Source organism: Kogia breviceps, chromosome 1 (assembly GCF_026419965.1).
Source record: "Kogia breviceps isolate mKogBre1 chromosome 1, mKogBre1 haplotype 1, whole genome shotgun sequence".
In the NCBI taxonomy this organism is placed as follows: Eukaryota; Metazoa; Chordata; class Mammalia; order Artiodactyla; family Physeteridae; genus Kogia; species Kogia breviceps.
Window position 1 is genome coordinate 125,585,264 of NC_081310.1, and position 17,853 is coordinate 125,603,116.

A 17,853-nucleotide genomic window follows, 5' to 3' on the forward strand; every position below is an offset into this window, starting at 1 on the left:
GTAGAGGTCAGAGATGCTGCTAAATGTCCTACAATGTGAAGGCAGCCCTCACAACAAGGAATTCTCTGGCCAAAAGCAACAATAGTGTGAAGGTGGAGAAATCCTGTGGGTGCCAGTGATAAAAGCTAAGCTTTCAAACTAAAAAATATAAACATTTATTTTTACTTCATCTGTCACCATAAGCCTGACAGTTTCCCAATACTTAAAGACTTTTCTGATGAGATAAGTGGTGACATTAACGAATGTGAGTTTTTGATATTGTATAATAAAATGTGCTATCACTTGGAAGATCCACATAACTCAGTGAACTAATGTGTTCCAAATGACCAATACATGAGGTTAAAAAATTATGCTTGGTTAAAATATCCATTCAAAGTATAAAATATATCAGTGGATTTTAATGCAGCAGAACATAAAAAGTTAACTGCTATGGTTTCAGATTCCACACTTCAATAACTTTAAGAAACTACTACTAGTTAAGTTTTAGTGTAATATTAAAGAAAAATTTCCACAATTTTCTGAAAAGGCTATTAAAATACTGCCTTTTCTAGTTACCTATCTGTGTAAAGCTGAATTTTCTTCATACACTTCACCAAAAGAATGTATTAAATAGACTGATTCAGCAGGAGATATGAAAATCCAGCTGTCTATATTATATTAAATCAGGTGTTTTAAAAATTTGCAAAAATGTAAAATGCCACTATTTATACTTTTCCTGAAAATGGTTATTTGCACTAAAATATATTATTTATGTTGCCATATTATGGTCTCCTACTGTTACTATTAAATTAGTTGTTATATTAAAAATTTCTCAGTCAGTTGGCAAATTTACTGACATTGGTAAATATTAACAGAAATAGATATAACCCACATAGATAAAAGCTTCTTGGCGGTCCTCAATAAAAAGAGTAAAAGGAGTTCTGAGACTAAAAAGTTTGAGAACCACTGATTTATATATTGTAGTTCTTGAATGCTGACCTTTGGATTACTAAATATCCCTATTTTCCAGGTATTGGGACAGAGATTAAATTATGCAAAACACTAGATATAAAGTTTGAAAAACAGAGTATTTGAAATCTCCCAAATAAAACAAATATTATGTTCCTTACAAGATCAACTGAAAGCTACAGGCATATAATATGACTAAAATGGCTTTGAAATTATTGACAGTGTAACCAGAAATTGGAAATGAAGCCATTGCAAGGTATTTCCAGCCTTAGCCTTTGCCCTACAACATCATAGCCACTTTTTGTTTTTTTTGGTACGCGGGCCCCTCACTGTTGTGGCCTCTCCCGTTGTGGAGCACAGGCTCCGGACGCGCAGGCTCAGCGGCCATGGCTCACGGGCCCAGCCGCTCCGCGGCATGTGGGATCCTCCCGGACCGGGTCACGAACCCGTGTCCCCTGCATCGGCAGACGGACTCCCAACCACTGCGCCACTAGCGAAGCCCCTCATAGCCACTTTTTAATCCCTGTTATCTTCAAATACCCTTCCATCTTCCAAAATGCTATATGACAAGAAGTCTTACCAACTTTACAGATATGAGTTTATTAAAGAAAACTCTTGCCTGTTAAAGATATTAAGGAATTATTTGCAATATAACAACTTTATTTAACTCATTAGGTGCCAGAATGTTACCAACATTTATGTCATGAGAAACAAACCAAATTATTAAAAACGTGTGTTTCAATGTTTCAAGACTTTTTGAAAAGGTCTATTTTGCCTATCACAAAACAAAGTAATTCTTTACTTTGATAAAGCATTTGAAGATGGCCCTGTCCTCATTAGAATTAAGGTAATACAGTACTATTTTGCTGATGTTACTAATATTACATCTAAATAAACAGGTGTATTAATATGTATTTTATAATGACATAAAAAAAACAAACCAAGACCTATCATCATTAGGGTGAAGAATGGTTAAATCTCCAGGCTGGAGAGGGCATACCTACCTAAAGCTTTCAAAGATGAAAGGGAGACTACGTTAAAATATCTGCCTCGGGCTTCCCTGGTGGCGCAGTGGTTGAGAATCTGCCTGCCGATGCAGGGGACACGGGTTCGTGCCCCGGTCAGGGAAGATCCCACATGCCGCGGAGCGGCTGGGCCCGTGAGCCATGGCCGCTGAGCCTGCGCGTCTGGAGCCTGTGCTCCGCGACGGGAGAGGCCACAAGAGTGAGAGGCCTGCCTAGCACAAAAAAAAAAAAAAAAAAAAAAAATCTGCCTGGGTTTTTCTGTGAACATTGAATATACAACTTTGGAATGTCACTCATACAAAAATATTGAGTGACATGTTGCTTTCCCTCCCTCCTTTTTCAAGGGTATAGAGAGGTTAAGACTGTGAGCTCTGGAATTGGAGTGCTTGGGTTTAAATTCCTGCACCACCATTTACTGGTAGTATAACACTGGGCAAGGTACTTAACCTTTCTGTGCCCCAGTTTCCTTATCTGTAAAAAGAACACAACAACAGCAACTATCCCATAAAACTGTTGTACAGGCCACCTGAAAAAATACATAATATGTGACTTAAAACAGAGCTTGATAAACAAGAAGCACTCAATAGATGTGAGCTATTATTGTTATGTTAAGTATTATTGTTACCTAATTCCCTAAACTACAAAGGATAGCAACCACAAAACCACAGTATCCAGGGCTGACGTGACGTGACAGATGTAGGAACCTATGTGACTGTGAATCTTTTCCTTACCCACACTAACATTCCTTTAAGTTGAAGGAGGGAGATGGATACTAACAATTACTGAGTAAGAGCTAGTATAAATGATAGGGCTAAAATTTAAAAAGAAAGTAGTTAGCACTGAAGTGAATTTAGAAATAAGTAACAATAAATTTTAAAGTACTAGGTCACCCGTTATATTACAGATTTTACAAAATTTTACAGACTCTCCATAATAATATAATTATATATATTTTTTCTAGAAGATTATATAATCCTAAGAGATGAGTGGATGCTGAAAAAAAAGGGTACGTACTGTTTGGATCAGTACCTTCTTTCTAAAGCCCTGAGACTAAGGAAAGAAACAGCAATTTCTAGAAAACATAAACAGGTAAATAAAACAAAAGAACCATTGCCTTCTCATGTGACAGAGGGCATATCCAACTTAGAAAAAAATTAATTGTTGGGTGTTAATTACTATAATACATCAAGTATCTAGCATCACCACTACGCAACACTTTAGGTTTAAAAGGTGCAGAATTCCCTCACTGAGCCATTTGCTGAACGCTTACAGATGATTTAGGCACCGTACTCGTACTAGATATGGAGGAGACAAAGGAAATATAGCGCCTGCTTCAGGACGTTCACAGCCTTTTGGAGAAGACATATATGTAAACAAATAATTCAAGTACCACAAAATAAATATTTTAAAAATAACGATTTGAATGCAGTGCTCTGGGAACTTTGAAAGGGACATGGCTCACTGCCAGAAAAGACTTTACGAAAGAGGTAACATTTGAGCTGGATCTTAAAGGTGAACAAAGAGTTTTCAGAGTGAAGGAGAGACATTCTAAATATAGGGAACAACACGCGTGCAAAAAGTATGAAGTAATAAGTTTGGAGGACGGTGACATTTTAGGTAAGGCACCCAGTGATGCACTGGGTGCCTGAGGGGAAAATGAGGCAGGAGAAGGAGGTCTCAGGCTATGTCAGACTGTGTCTCCAGTGCCTTGGGCAATCCTGTGATCAATGAGGTCCCGGTAAAGGTATTCCACCAGAAAGGTGACACAGTTTGGTTTTTCAGAAAAACAAGTCTGGGGCTACTCTGGAGGACGCACTTAAATAGAAGACAACTCAAATCTGAGCCTGCCAAGTAAGAACCCTGTTAAGCTGTTATTCTCATCTTGCCTGAAAAAATAAGCTGCTTTAACAAAAGTGTCCCTAAACAGATGATCACAAATCAACGTAAACTGCCATCATCAAGATTAAGAGAACCAAACTATGTACACAAATATATCATATTAATGAATTATTATAGTGATCTCATAGAAAATTATTAATAGGGCTATAATAAAACAAATATTCAGCTCCAGAACAAAAGTAAAATATATTTTTAAAAGGACAAAATATTATATATACTCCAAAATATCAGCTACAAAGTAGTTTTATTTTTACTTCTCCATACTTTTGGGTTCTTTTGAAATTTGGCACAATAAGCAAGGAATATATTTATAATTATTAATACATTTTAAAAGCATTCACTGTTGATTGCATTTCATAAACAATTATCTTTATAAAAATTCTAAAACTAAAATATTACCTTTTTGTCCCCTTGTTTTCGTCTTCTTAACCCTGGTCTATAATCATCTCCAAATCTCAGAAAGTAATAGTAAGAAACTAGCCTCTCAATAGGATCCCTTATGACATTAATGTAAATTGGCTTCTTCTTCACACCAAATCTGAAATAGAGCAAAACTTAAAAGGTGAAATCAACCCTTTCATTCTGTTTGGGGTGTCCTGAAATTGAAGTTTGAGGTATTAATTCTATATGGAAAAAAATATGAGTTAATCTAAATAAAATACAGTATATGGAGATTAGAAAATACTTTAGGATTATATTATAATAAAGTAAATAAGAAATAAGAATTTAAAAATTACAGCTGAAGATAAAGGAGAGAAGGGAAAATTGAGTGACAAATAATTTTAAATTTTACTAGCAAGAATTACATAAAACATTTCAATTTCACATAGCAATGATTTCTCACTTCTGACCCACCAAACTAGATAAACATTATCAATGGATACAGCAGAAGTCCACACAAGCACGATCATTTGAGCCTAACTTCTGTGACGCTAATTTTAAAGACAAGACAGAAGTGAAAAACATTAAGTCTTCAGCATTATTTCCTTAGGGAATGATAGAGAGTTGGAGAACACAGTATACTTTAGCCACCCTTGCAGATCCTAGAATTGTCTAGCTGATTCCTGTTCTAATATCCTCACTTATCTCAGCCTTAAACCTTAGTGTTATCCTGACTCTGCTTTATTCTTCTTAAGCACGGTTACCAAGTCCTTCTGATTTTTTCTTCTGTAGGCTTTCTCAGAGATTTGACCTGTCTTCCTCACTTCCTTTCTTGTCACAACTGCCCTCTTTGTAGGCCTCTTGCTTGGATTACTGCAATAATTGATGGTTTTATAATAAGAAGAGTTGGTTTTCTTGCATCCAGTCTCTCTTCCTTTCAGTCTACCTTCATATCAATTCTCAACTGATATTTCCTCATTTATTAGATCACTCTTCTTAGAAACCTGAAATATCCCTACTGTTTATGTTGACTTCAAACCCAAACTCCTTTGCTTGGTTTTTAATGTCTGCTTGCCTTATGTCTTGGGTTCCACCTTACTTATCTAACTTTATTTTCAACTCTCCTCAAACAGAAACATCTATCTGTTACAGTTAGGCCCACCTCTTCTGCTTCCCAACAACTCCTATTTCTCCTTACATGCCTTGGCTCAATCTATCTTCCTCAACTAGAATGCCTTTCTCATTTTCCTATTCTTTCTATTACATTCATTCATTCAAAAAGTACCTTTTTGTGTATCCAATATATGCCAGGAACTATTCTAATATTAGGAAAAACAGCAGTGAAACAAAAGGACAAAATTCCTCGTCCTTCTGGAGTTAACATTCTACTTGGGAGAGACAGAACATAAACCAATAAATAAGTAAATATGTTAGATGGTAAAAATACTAAGGAGAGAAATGATGCAGTGCATGGAATAGGGAGAAGTGGGGAGAGTACAATTCAAAACAGGGTTTTCCAGGGAGGCAGCACTATTATTATGTGATGAGAAGAGAGCCATGTAGATATCTAGGAGAAAGTGTTCCAGGAAGATAAGACTTCAAAGTATGAAGGCCCCAAAGCAGCTGAGTACCAGGCATTTTTGAGGACCAGCAAGGAGGTCAATCTGGCTGCAGCAGAATCAGGAAGGTGACAGTAACAGAGAATGGGAGTGGAGAGATGGGGGTGGTGGTAGAGGACATGCAGATCACGTGGGCCTTGTAGAGCATGTTAAGTATCAAGAGGGAGGCCTTCCTGAGTCAGCAGAGAAGTGTCACGATATGGAATCTGATGTACAGCATGGTGACTATAATGAACAATACTATACATACTGTATACTTGAAAGTTGCTATGTCAGTAGGTCTTAAATGTTCTCATCACGACAGCAGCGACAACAACAAAATGGTAATCATGTGAGGTGAGGATGTGTTAACTAACCTTATTGTGGTAAACATCTCACAATACATGTGTACAGCAAATCATCACATCGTACACCTTAAACTTACAACATGTTATATGTCAATTATGTGTCAATAAAGCTGGGGGAAAACGGTTATTGGCTGTTGTTTTGGAATAAACTGAAGCGGGCAATAACAAAATCTTGTGAAGTCTAGGGAGTCTTCCTGATGACTCCAGCATACAGTGCTATCTGCTTTCATTTGACACCTGCACCCAGGAGTTATCGCTATCAGGCAGTTTTACTCTTGGCTTGCCCTGCTAGTGTTTCTCTTGTAAGTCTTTCCTCCCCAATAGCATTATAAGCCACTTGACGGTAGGTACAGTGCTTCACACTTCCTTTATATATTTCACAGGGCCTGGTATACGTACTTGCCCGCTGGTTAGTACTATTTGAAAGATTAAAAATATATTAGCAATCTCTCTAAAACTGGGAATCAGTGAGAAATGAGAAAAGTAAGCTTAAGTTGTATGACTTAATAAGTGATAGTGAAAGTTGCTTATTCTCTTGAGAATCTTGTTATGTTCACTCGTCTGTCCACAGAAATCCTCAATTTAGCTAACTGCTTATAACAAATTTCCCTTCTTACTAAAATCTTTTTTCAAAGGCACTAAAAAGCACACAGCTAACCTAACTAGTTTTACACTTTCCCCTTACTTCTGCCTGTTACAATAAATGTCTTACGCACAGCAGGCATTCTATAAATGTTTTATATTAAATGCTTAAGCAAATGAGTAGTGAAAAGAGACCACAGAAGAGAAAAAAGCAAGGTGCCTGGATATAACTCAATTCTTTTAGCCTCCGAATTATTGTAAATTAACTGAACAGGAAGTCCTAACTTACAAACAGGCTGTATTCTATAAAATTGCTTTGTGTGTAAAAAGGGGTCAACTCTCCTGAATTCTTTTCTCACCATTAAGTAAGTGTAAGTCTAAGTCACTAAAATCCTTTGTACATATGGAAATACTGAAAACTACACAGAACTTTTTGGTAAAACGTTATTATATTAAATTTGTGAGTTGGTTTATTAGAACTTGGGATGTATTTTTTTCACTGAACAACTCATAAACCTATAAAACCAACAATTCAGTAAAAAATTTTTTTCACAAATTTTTAAAGGAAGAAACAGTATTGTTGCAAATATACGGCACTGTCAAATTAGGTATCAGGGTAGAAGCTCCATGAGGGCAGAGGATTGTTTCTCTCTTGTTCATAGCTTTATCACCAGTGTTCAGTAAGGTGTCAGAAACATAGGTGTTGGATATTAAAATTAGACCGTTGTGAATTGGCCACTTACAAAAGCCTTTTTGTGGGACATTGCACCCACTAGTGAGAAGAGGGTAGGTAGGGAGGTATCAGGGACACATAGTTGTTACTTTAACTGCTAGAGCTGTCTTGTAAGAGGAATCTAAAAGGGGGAAGCACAGGGCAGTGGGGCAATGACTCCATTCTTAAGACTGTGGGATTCCCTGGGAACCTCCTTTATCATCTCCATTTATTAGCCACTGATCCACGTGAACTATTCCCTTGGGAATTACCTCGTCCCAGAACATCTCTTACCAATGCCTCTTCTTTTTTGCTTTCTCCTAGTCCCTGACATGTGGAACAGATAGCAATTCTTACCAAGTAGAAGTGAAAGGGGGATATGGCACTTGACAAAACTCTTCCTGCTGTCTGAGAAATGACTTTCTGGGGCATGGCTTTGGGTGGTGCTTATATGTATGAAACATGATTTTAATGAGATAATCTATATGAACTTATTCTGAAAATGGCTAAGAACTATTATTTATAAGTTAGGGTATGGCTGTATAGACATAAAGGCAAGGAATTATAACTGAAAACAGGCATGATAAAAGAGCATCAGGCCATTCAGCTCAGCTAGTTAGGAAACAAGTATCCTCTTAAGTTTGTATGTTTAAAACTTTTGCTAAACAGGTAGTTTTGTACCAGTGGAAAAATATGTTCTGTAGTTGCAGACTCCAGCTTTAACCCTGGTCAGTCATCTGAGCTGTTCCTCAGGAGGGCTCAGACGGAAGAGTAGAAAACCCATCTTCCCTCCAGGAAACTAAACTATCATTGACCTATTAGAACATAATCTTCCTAGGAAGAGAACAGCAGATTTGGTAGGAATCTGCAATGTTATATGATGATCAAAAGGGAAAAAATATAATCTGAGCAGCAGGATGGTAAGAAACCTTATTCTTGCCATGTCAGCTTATGTGTGTGACAGCAAGAGAGACAAACCAGGCACATTTCCTTACACCCACACTCTGTATAGCCTAGATAGATGAATGAACAGCAAGAATAGCTAAAAGAACAAGTGCAAAAAAAAAAAGGGCTTCCCTGGTGGCGCAGTGGTTGAGAGTCCGCCTGCCGATGCAGGGGACACGGGTTCGTGCCCCGCTCCGGGAAGATCCCACATGCCGCGGAGCAACTAAGCCTGTGAGCCATGGCCGCTGAGCCTGCGTGTCTGGAGCCTGTGCTCCGCAACGGGAGGGGCCACAGCAGTGAGAGGCCCGCGTACCACAAAAGGAAAAAAAAAAAAGGTGGGGGGGGGAGTGTGGTCCAACAATACCGAAGGCTGGTAAGGATACACAACAACTGGAACTCTCGTGCACTTTTGGTGACACTGCAAAATAATAAAGCCACTTGGGAAAACAGCTTAGCTGTCTCTTACAGAGCTACCATACAATCCAGCAATCCCACTTCTAGGTTCTCCCCAAGAGAAATGAAGACATTGTGTCCACACAAAACCTGTATGCAAATGTTTTGATAACTTTATTCATAATCACCAAAAGCTGGAAACAACCCAAGTATCCAGGAACTGGTAGATGGGCAGTAAGGATGGTGGTGCCTCCATCCTTACTACTCAGTAAGGAACTAACTACTGATACATGCTTCAAATTGGATGAATGTCAAAAGCATTATGCTAAGTGAAAGAAGCCAGGTTCAAAAGACTTGGTGACTGACTAGATATATGTGGCAAAGAAAAGCATTGTTCAAGATGACTCTAAAGTTTCTTGCTTGGATGTCTTGATAAATAAAAATAGGTAAACTTCCCAAAAGAGAACACTGGAGGCAAAGAGAGAATCTTGAGCAATGCCTTATTAGGACTTGGGAATAAGGAGGGCCAGCGCAGACTCAGAGAGGGAGAAGAAAACACCAGTAAGACAACATGGTAATTGAACGAAGACAGAGTTTTAAAAGAGCCTAACACAGCTCTGTGTGTGTCACAAACTAACTGCTTCACATACATTATCATATTTAATCCTCACAACCACCCATGAAGTAGTTACTTTAATTATCCTCATTTTACAAATGGGGAAACTGAAGATCTGAAGTCATGTGGCTGAGACTGCTGAGCTGGGAAGGAACTGAGGGGGATTTAACTAGAAATCTGACTTGAGAGATTACTCCTTAGCATCTACAGGATCAATGCTACAGAAAGAGCTAGTAATACAAATCAATAAAAAGCCAACTCTCACATATTACTTGCAATGATTAAAATAATTTTAAAAATGTTTCTACAGTGTTTGTGACATATTTGTTGAAAGTTGTAGAAAGTGGTGCAAACTTCAACTGGTTCAGCAGATAAGTACAAGGCAAAAGGGACAATCTCACATGAATCTACATACTACCAAACTCTATTTAAGCCTAAAATATTGTCACTTTATTACTCTCTAGGATATTTTAAACCTAGTGAAATATTTAGTTATTTGTTTCTTGTCCTGACATATCTGTTTCTTTACTGATTTACCTCAATTGTTCTGAAAAAGACAACAGGGGTGATACAGAGAAACCAAAATGATGGTGATGAAAACCCATACTCATTCCTGGGGATGACCATAAAGGTACACACCTGACGTGGACCTGAATAAGACTGACTGTTGGATCAAGAATAATTTCCAAATATCTTTCTAAGACCAGATGCTGACATATGACCCTAGGTAGCTAGATCATAAAAAATCTCAGCAGAGTCTGATCAAAAACAGCATTAAAATAGTTTTCTTTTAGCTGGACATTATCCTTTATAAAGGAAAATGTTCTGAAAAAGGGTTTTGAAAGAGATGTTCAAATGTTTTTCTTTTGTATAAAATTTGGAGAAAATCAAAGTGGGAGTGATAGATGGTGCTGATAAATGAGTGGTATAAATTTAAAAGGGAGAATAATCTGTAATATTTTCACTGTTTATAATGAACCATAATGAAGTGATAATAATAGTAAAAAAGGGGGTTTCAGTGAACTCACTGAGGACAAGAACTGCAATTTATTCAACTTTATATTGCCTGCACCCTAGGACAATTTGAAAATGTCTAACCTACACATTTTTTTTCCACTGGAAAATTTCTAAATTTATGATGTTAGCATATCTGCATTATTTTAAAATGGTTTGTTCACCAATTTAAAAAAAACAGTAATTAAACACTAAAGGGAAAAATGGAAGGAAGAACTAGGAAATGTGCTTAAAAAAATAAGGATAGAGTTAAGACAAAAAGGAATAAGACAGGACAGGAATGCAAATATGTAACAAGAAGATATTTTTGTCATTATTCTAAAGTTCTGAATTAAAACAGATAAACAAAACAGCTAACTGTAACCAAAACACAGCTTGAGCAGATATAAGCTTGCAAATAAAATGTGTGCTTCTTAGTGATCAGTCTAAATTAGAAACCACTTTTAATACTTTATTTAATACTTTATCTTACTGCCTGGGTTTTCTGGGGTATCCTGGGTTTGTACTCTCTTTAGTGTTTCTGCTAAGGCAATTGAAAAGCTATGTGACTAAATATCTCTTTCATCAAATTTGACGGTTTTCTCCTGAAGGCAAGTATTTTAATGGACTCTACAAAGTACTACACCAGTCAAGAATATGTTTTAAAGAATAAAATATTTTAAAAATTGGTAAAGTGATGTTCCTTTCCTCTTCCTTACTCATTCGTGGTGAGTATGACAAATTAAAACTTATTTTAAAAGATAGTAGTTACATCTAAAATAGTTTGTGACTATATACATCAAAATACATTTCCGCCTGTTGATTCTTTTAAGGTATTTGTTTAACATCTTGTAAAGGTCTATTAAAGTTTTTCACAATACATACTGCTTCCAATAAAATGAAACACATTATGAAAATATTCAAACCCTTAAATGTTCATGTTAATATTTAATAAATGAGATTAATCTTTCCAAGAACCTTTATACTTTTTTAACTGCAAAAACCCTAGCATACACCAGAGCTTCACTGTAAGTATAAGACTTTTGCCCAAAGCAAAAGCACTCAATATATTATTTTAATAATGAAAACCTCAAGTATGAGAAACCAAGCTGTGTGTGGAAAAAAAATAAATCATTTAGGTGAAAAGGTAACAAACATTCAATTGAAGGATAATGCAGCCCTGAGGGAAAATATGCATATGAATGAAGTTTATGAAATTGGTCCAATGCCTCTGCAAAGAAAAAATAATTAGTTTATTTTAAAGCTTCCTATAAAATGTTTTCAATATTACTGTATGAATTATTTATAGAAAAATGTACATCTAACTTTAAAGCAACCACTTTACTGTAAGATGTTGAGTGCTGTGGAAGAAACTAGCAATAAGAATATATTGTTCTATGAATGTAATATTTGGGAGATTCCTTTTAATTACAGGCTTTTCAAAAAAGTTCAGATTTATTATCAATGTGAATCAGTAATATTTCATTCAACTCCTTTTCAAATTTGAGAAGTTAAAATGAAAGTGGGATATCAATTAAATTTTTGAATTTTACACAGAATGCTCTTTCAAGTTGACAAATACATGAGGGTGTATTACTTTGAAGTCATGACTGCTAATGCAATGACTGAGCAAACATGTCTAAGCTTAAATAATTTAAAAATCTATTTTTAATGTTTTTGAAGTTAGGGCAGAGTTTTATTAGGGAAAAGATCTGCATTTGAGGTTTTCTTATGATACTTGATGTGCTACATAAAACGTTTAAATGGATTCACCAAGCCACATATGTTTACAGAATATTCCTTTTGACCAGCTTTCTGATTAGTATTTAATGCGGCACAGACTCTAGGGGGAGCCACATAGTGCTTGGATACTATACGTAAGCCTGTTGTTTTATGAACTTTTCTTGAGAGAATTATGATAGGAATACCTTGATCCCATGCCTCCCCAAAAACATGGAAAATGAGAGTTAGTTATGTCCAGATTCAGGCAAATCACTATAAAGGAAAATCACTTTAAAAAAAAATGTCTTTAAGGATATCAAAAAATACCTAGAAACAAATGACTATGAAAACACAACCCCAAACCTACAGGATGCAGCAAAAGCAGTTCTAAGAGGGAAGTTTATAGCAATACAGTCCTACCTCAAGAAACAAGAAACATCTCAAACAACCTACCTTACACCTAAAGCAATTAGAGAAAGAAGAACAAATAAACCCCAAAGTTAGCAGAAAGAAAGAAATCATAAAGATCATAACAGAAATAAATGAAAACAAAATGAAGGAAACAATAGCAAAGATCAATAAAACTAAAAGCTGGTTCTTTGAGAAGATAAACAAAATTGATAAACCATTAGCCAGACTCATCAAGAAAAAAAGGGAGAAGACTCAAATCAATAGAATTAGAAATGAAAAGGGAGAAGTACAACTGACACTGTAGAAATACAAAGGATCATGAGAGATTACTACAAGCAACCCTATGCCAATAAAATGGACAATCTGGAAGAAATGGACAAATTCTTAGAAAAGCACAACCTTCCGAGACTGAACTAGGAAGAAATAGAAAATTTAAACAGACCAATCACAAGCAATGAAATTGAGACTATGATTAAAAATCTTCCAACAAACAAAAGCCCAGGACCAGATGACTTCACAGGCAAATTCTATCAAACATTTAGAGAAGACCTAACACCTATCCTTCTCAAACTCTTCCAAAATATAGCAGAGGGAGGAACACTCCCAAACTCATTCTACAAGGCCACCATCACCCTGATACCAAAACCAGACAAAGATGTCACAGAGAAAGAAAACTACAGGTCCATATCACTGATGAACATAGATGCAAAAATCCTCAACAAAATACTAGCAAACAGAATCCAACAGCACATTAAAAGGATCATACACCACGATCAAGTGGGGTTTATCCCCCAAATGCAAGGATTCTTCAATATATGAAAATCAATCAATGTGATACACCATATTAACAAATTAAAGAATAAAAACTATATGATCATCTCAATAGATGCAGAAAAAGCTTTCAACAAAATTCAACACCCATTTATGATAAAAAAACCTCCAGAAAGTAGGCATAGAGGGAACTTACCTCAACATAATAAAGGCCATATATGACAAACCCACAGCCAACATCATTCTCAATGGTGAAAAACTGAAATGATTTCCTCTAAGATTAGGACAAGACAAGGGTGTCCACTCTCAGCACTATTATTCAACATAGTTTTGGAAGTTTTAGCCACAGCAATCAGAGAAGAAAACGAAATAAAAGGAATCCAAATTGGAAAAGAAGAAGTAAAACTGTCACTGTTTGCAGATGACACGATAATATACACAGAGAATCCTAAAAATGCTACCAGAAAACTACTAGAGCTAATCAATGAGTTTGGTAAAGTGGCAGCATACAAAATTAATGCACAGAAATCTCTTGCATTCCTATACACTAATGATGAAAAATCTGAAAGACAAATTAAAGAAACACATTTGCCATTGCAACAAAAAGAATAAAATACCTAGGAATAAACTTACCTAAGGAGACAAACTAACCTGTATGCAGAAAACTATAAGACACTGATGAAAAAAATTAAAGATGACACAAACAGATGGAGAGATATACCATGCTCTTGGATTGGAAGAATCAACATTGTGAAAATGACTATACTACCCCAAACAATCTACAGATTCAATGCAATACCTATCAAACTACCAATGGCATTTTTCACAGAACTAGAACAAAATATTTCACAACTTGTGTGGAAACACAAAAGACCCTGAATAGCCAAAGCAATCTTGAGAAAGAAAAATGGAGCTGGAGGAAGCAGATTCCCTGACTTCCGACTATACTACAAAGCTACAGTAATCAAGACAGTATGGTACTGGCACCCAAACAGAAATATAGATCAATGGAACAGGATAGAAAGCCCAGAGATAAACCCATGCACATATGGTCACCTTATCTTTGATAAAGGAGGCAAGAGTATACAATGGAGAAAAGACAGCTTCTTCAATAAGTGGTACTGGGAAAACTGGACAGCTACATGTAAAAGAATGAAATTAGAACACTCCTTAACACTGTGTACAAAAATAAACTCAAAATGGATAAAGACCTAAATGTAAGGCCAGACACTATAAAATTCTTAGAGGAAAACACACAGAACACTTTACTACATAAATCACAGCAAGATCCTTTTTGACCCACCTCCTAGAGAAATGGAAATAAAAACAAAAATAAACAAATGAGACCTAATGAAACATAAAAGCTTTTGCAGAGCAAAGGATACCGTAAACAAGACGGAAAGACAACCTTCAGAATGGGAGAAAATATTTGCAAATGAAGCAACTGACAAAGGATTAATCTCCAAAATTTATAAACAGCTCATTCAGCTCAATATCAAAACAACAAACAACCCAATCCAAAAATGGACAGAAGACCTAAATAGACATTTCTCCAAAGAAGATAAACAGATTGCCAACAAACACATGAAAGAAGGCTCAACATCACTAATCAGAGAAATGCAAATCAAAACTACAATAAGATATCACCTCACACTGGTCAGAAGGGCCATCAGCAAAAAATCTACAAACAATAAATTCTGGAGAGGGTGTGGAGAAAAGGGAACCCTCTTGCACTGTTGGTGGGAATGTAAATTGATACAGCCACTATGGAGAACAGTATGGAGGTTCCTTAAAAAACTAAAAATAGAACTACCATACAACCCAGCAATCCCACTACTGGGCATATACCCTGAGAAAACCATAATTCAAAAATTCATGTACCACAATGTTCATTGCAGCTCTATTTACAATAGCCAAGACATGAAAGCAACCTAAGTATGTCCATTGACAGATGAATGGATAAAGAAGATGTGGCACATATATACAATGGAATATTACTCGGTCATAAAAAGAGATGAAATTGAGTTATTTGTAGTGAGGTGGATGGACCTAGAGACTGTCATACAGAGTTAGTTTGACTGTCATAGCGTAAGTCAGAAAGAGAAAAATAAATACTGTATGCAAACACATATATATGGAATCTAAAAAAAAAAGGTTCTGAAGAACCTAGGGGCAGGACAGGAATAAAGACGCAGATGTAGAGAACGGACTTGAGGACACGGGGAGGGGGAACAGTAAGCTGGGATGAAATGAGAGAGTGGCATGAACATATATACACTACGAAATGTAAAATAGATAGCTAGTGGGAAGCAGCCGCATAGCACAGGGAGATCAGCTTGGTGCTTTGTGACCACCTAGAGGGGTGGGATGGAGAAGCAAGAAGGAGGAGGTATGGGGATATATGTATATGTATAGCTGATTCACTTTGTTATAAAGCAGAAACTAACACACCATTGTAAAGCAATTATACTCCAATAAAGATGTTAAAAAAAAAACCAAAACGCCATTCACTCAGGAAAAAAAAAAAGTCTCTTTAGTAAAGCTAAAACAAGGTAGCCCAAGGGGAAATGTGTCTTGGCTGAGAAGCTGACACTTTAGGGCACCAGTAACTGCGTAATGGTTCCTTTGCTTTCTCTGTTCTCAGTCAATGACATGGTAGGTAAGTCATACTCTGATTGGCCTCTAGCTTAAAACTTGGGGCTCTCCTAAAATAGTGTCATTTGACTGTACAGGAAGCAGAAACATAATAATAATAAATAACTTTAAAGGGCATTACCTAAATTTAATCTACCTTGAATTTCTAAAATTAATATGACAATTATCAATTTATGAACACTAGAGGGCAGTAAAACACTAGAAGGTATATTTAAATTACATATCTAAAAGTGGCAAACACAAGCCAGTACGTTTTTTAAATATCAAAATCATAATAATTTAATAAATCGATTCTTTTTTAGGTTGCTAAAGTACAAAGCATTCTTTCGTGTATCATTTTAGAAATAACTTACTTTGCAAAATCCAAATAAGAAATGTGCCCATGATAAAACCCTGGTTTCATCTCTTTCCAGGAAGTTATATTCTTTACAAAGCGCACCTAAAAAAGGAGAACATACTCATTATTTAAGTACAATTTAAAGAAAATGAAGTTTGGTGATAGCAAAATACTCTCCATTTAGACATTCAAAAGCAATCACACCACTTTGACGATTACAGAGCTTGAAATACAGGCTTCAACTAAGGAAAGCATAGTGTGACCTGTAATTGCTAATTCACCATAGAGAAGCTACTATCACCACACTCAGAAAAGAGTGAAAGAGGATCCTGAAAACAAAACTGCACAAGGCAACCATTTACGACACTGCATAGTGAGTACATTTATATGGGCAGGGGAAAGGAAGGAAGGGAAAGGGAAGGAAGGGGAGGGGAGGGGAGGGGAGGGGAGGGGAGGGGAAGGGGGGCAAGGGGAGGGGAAGGGGGGCAAGGGGAGGGGAGGGGACGGGATGGTGGGTACCAACACCCAAACTGAAGCAGGCAGCACTTCAGTATGGGGATAGTTTATGCAAATCTGTTTTCTTCTCAGAGACTTGTTATTCATAAAAATTCTCATTTATTAATGACTCAACAAATAACAAATATAAACTAATCCTTAATCCAAATGATTAAAGAAAGGATGACAAACAGAAGACTTTAAAGAGCTAAGAGCAGGTATCATAAGCTTGAGCAGATATCATTAACTTGTTGATAAAAAAGCTTAATAAAATTAGAGGTGTGATACACATAAAATTTTTAAAAGATCTAACTATTACTATATTAATCTATTAGAATTAAAAGTATACAAAAGATTAGTTAATATAAAAATTATTTAACTGTAAATATATTATAAAAATGTTAAAAACTAGTTAATACAGAACTTTATAAACCAGCCTCAAGGCAGTGATACATATTTTCTCAAAGAAAAGTGGTATAAATTTCTGATAAGAAAATCTCTGCATGATCAACAGCAAGTGGTTGAGAATCTCTTTTGGAGACTAGAGACAGGGTGGGGATGGGTGAGGGGTTTGGGGGCCCAGTGTCCCCTGCTGCACTGAAAGCATCTGCAAGCTGTGACCTCAGCCTCTAACACACAGGACTGTCAATCACATACTTTTGACAATTTATCAATCTTTCATTTACACTTTAGAATAGAGTTAGTCACATGGAGATATTCTGGAGCACTTCTTACCAGGTCAGTCAATAAGTTAATAGCTATGAATGATGGCTACCTCCTGGATAAGGCCCATTGGTAAGGACAGAGTAGGGAAACAGTGCAGAAGCAACCTTATGTCGGAGGATGTGAACTAAGGAAAAATGGAAGATTCTGGAAGTAGAATTTATTTTTTAGGGGAAGCATTAATAACTCATACACTAAGAGAAATAATGGAGTTTTAGAAGGGAAGTGAAATGAACCTTATGTTATTATCTTACACACACACATCCTTAACATCTGAAA

At 36.3% G+C, this 17,853-nt stretch overlaps 1 protein-coding gene across 2 annotated transcripts in view; it reads right to left on the reverse strand.

Annotated features, from left to right (window-relative positions):
• The window catches only part of HS2ST1 (heparan sulfate 2-O-sulfotransferase 1), a 190,643-nt gene that overhangs the window by 16,891 nt on the left and 155,899 nt on the right, over positions 1-17,853 (reverse strand). For both annotated transcript variants that reach the window (XM_059061650.2, XM_059061641.2), the window contains exons 3-4: positions 16,373-16,458; positions 4,272-4,410 (exon numbers count right to left, since the gene is read on the reverse strand). In XM_059061650.2, the coding sequence (XP_058917633.1) occupies positions 4,272-4,410; positions 16,373-16,458 (225 nt within the window). The remainder of the gene's footprint in view (positions 1-4,271; positions 4,411-16,372; positions 16,459-17,853) is intronic.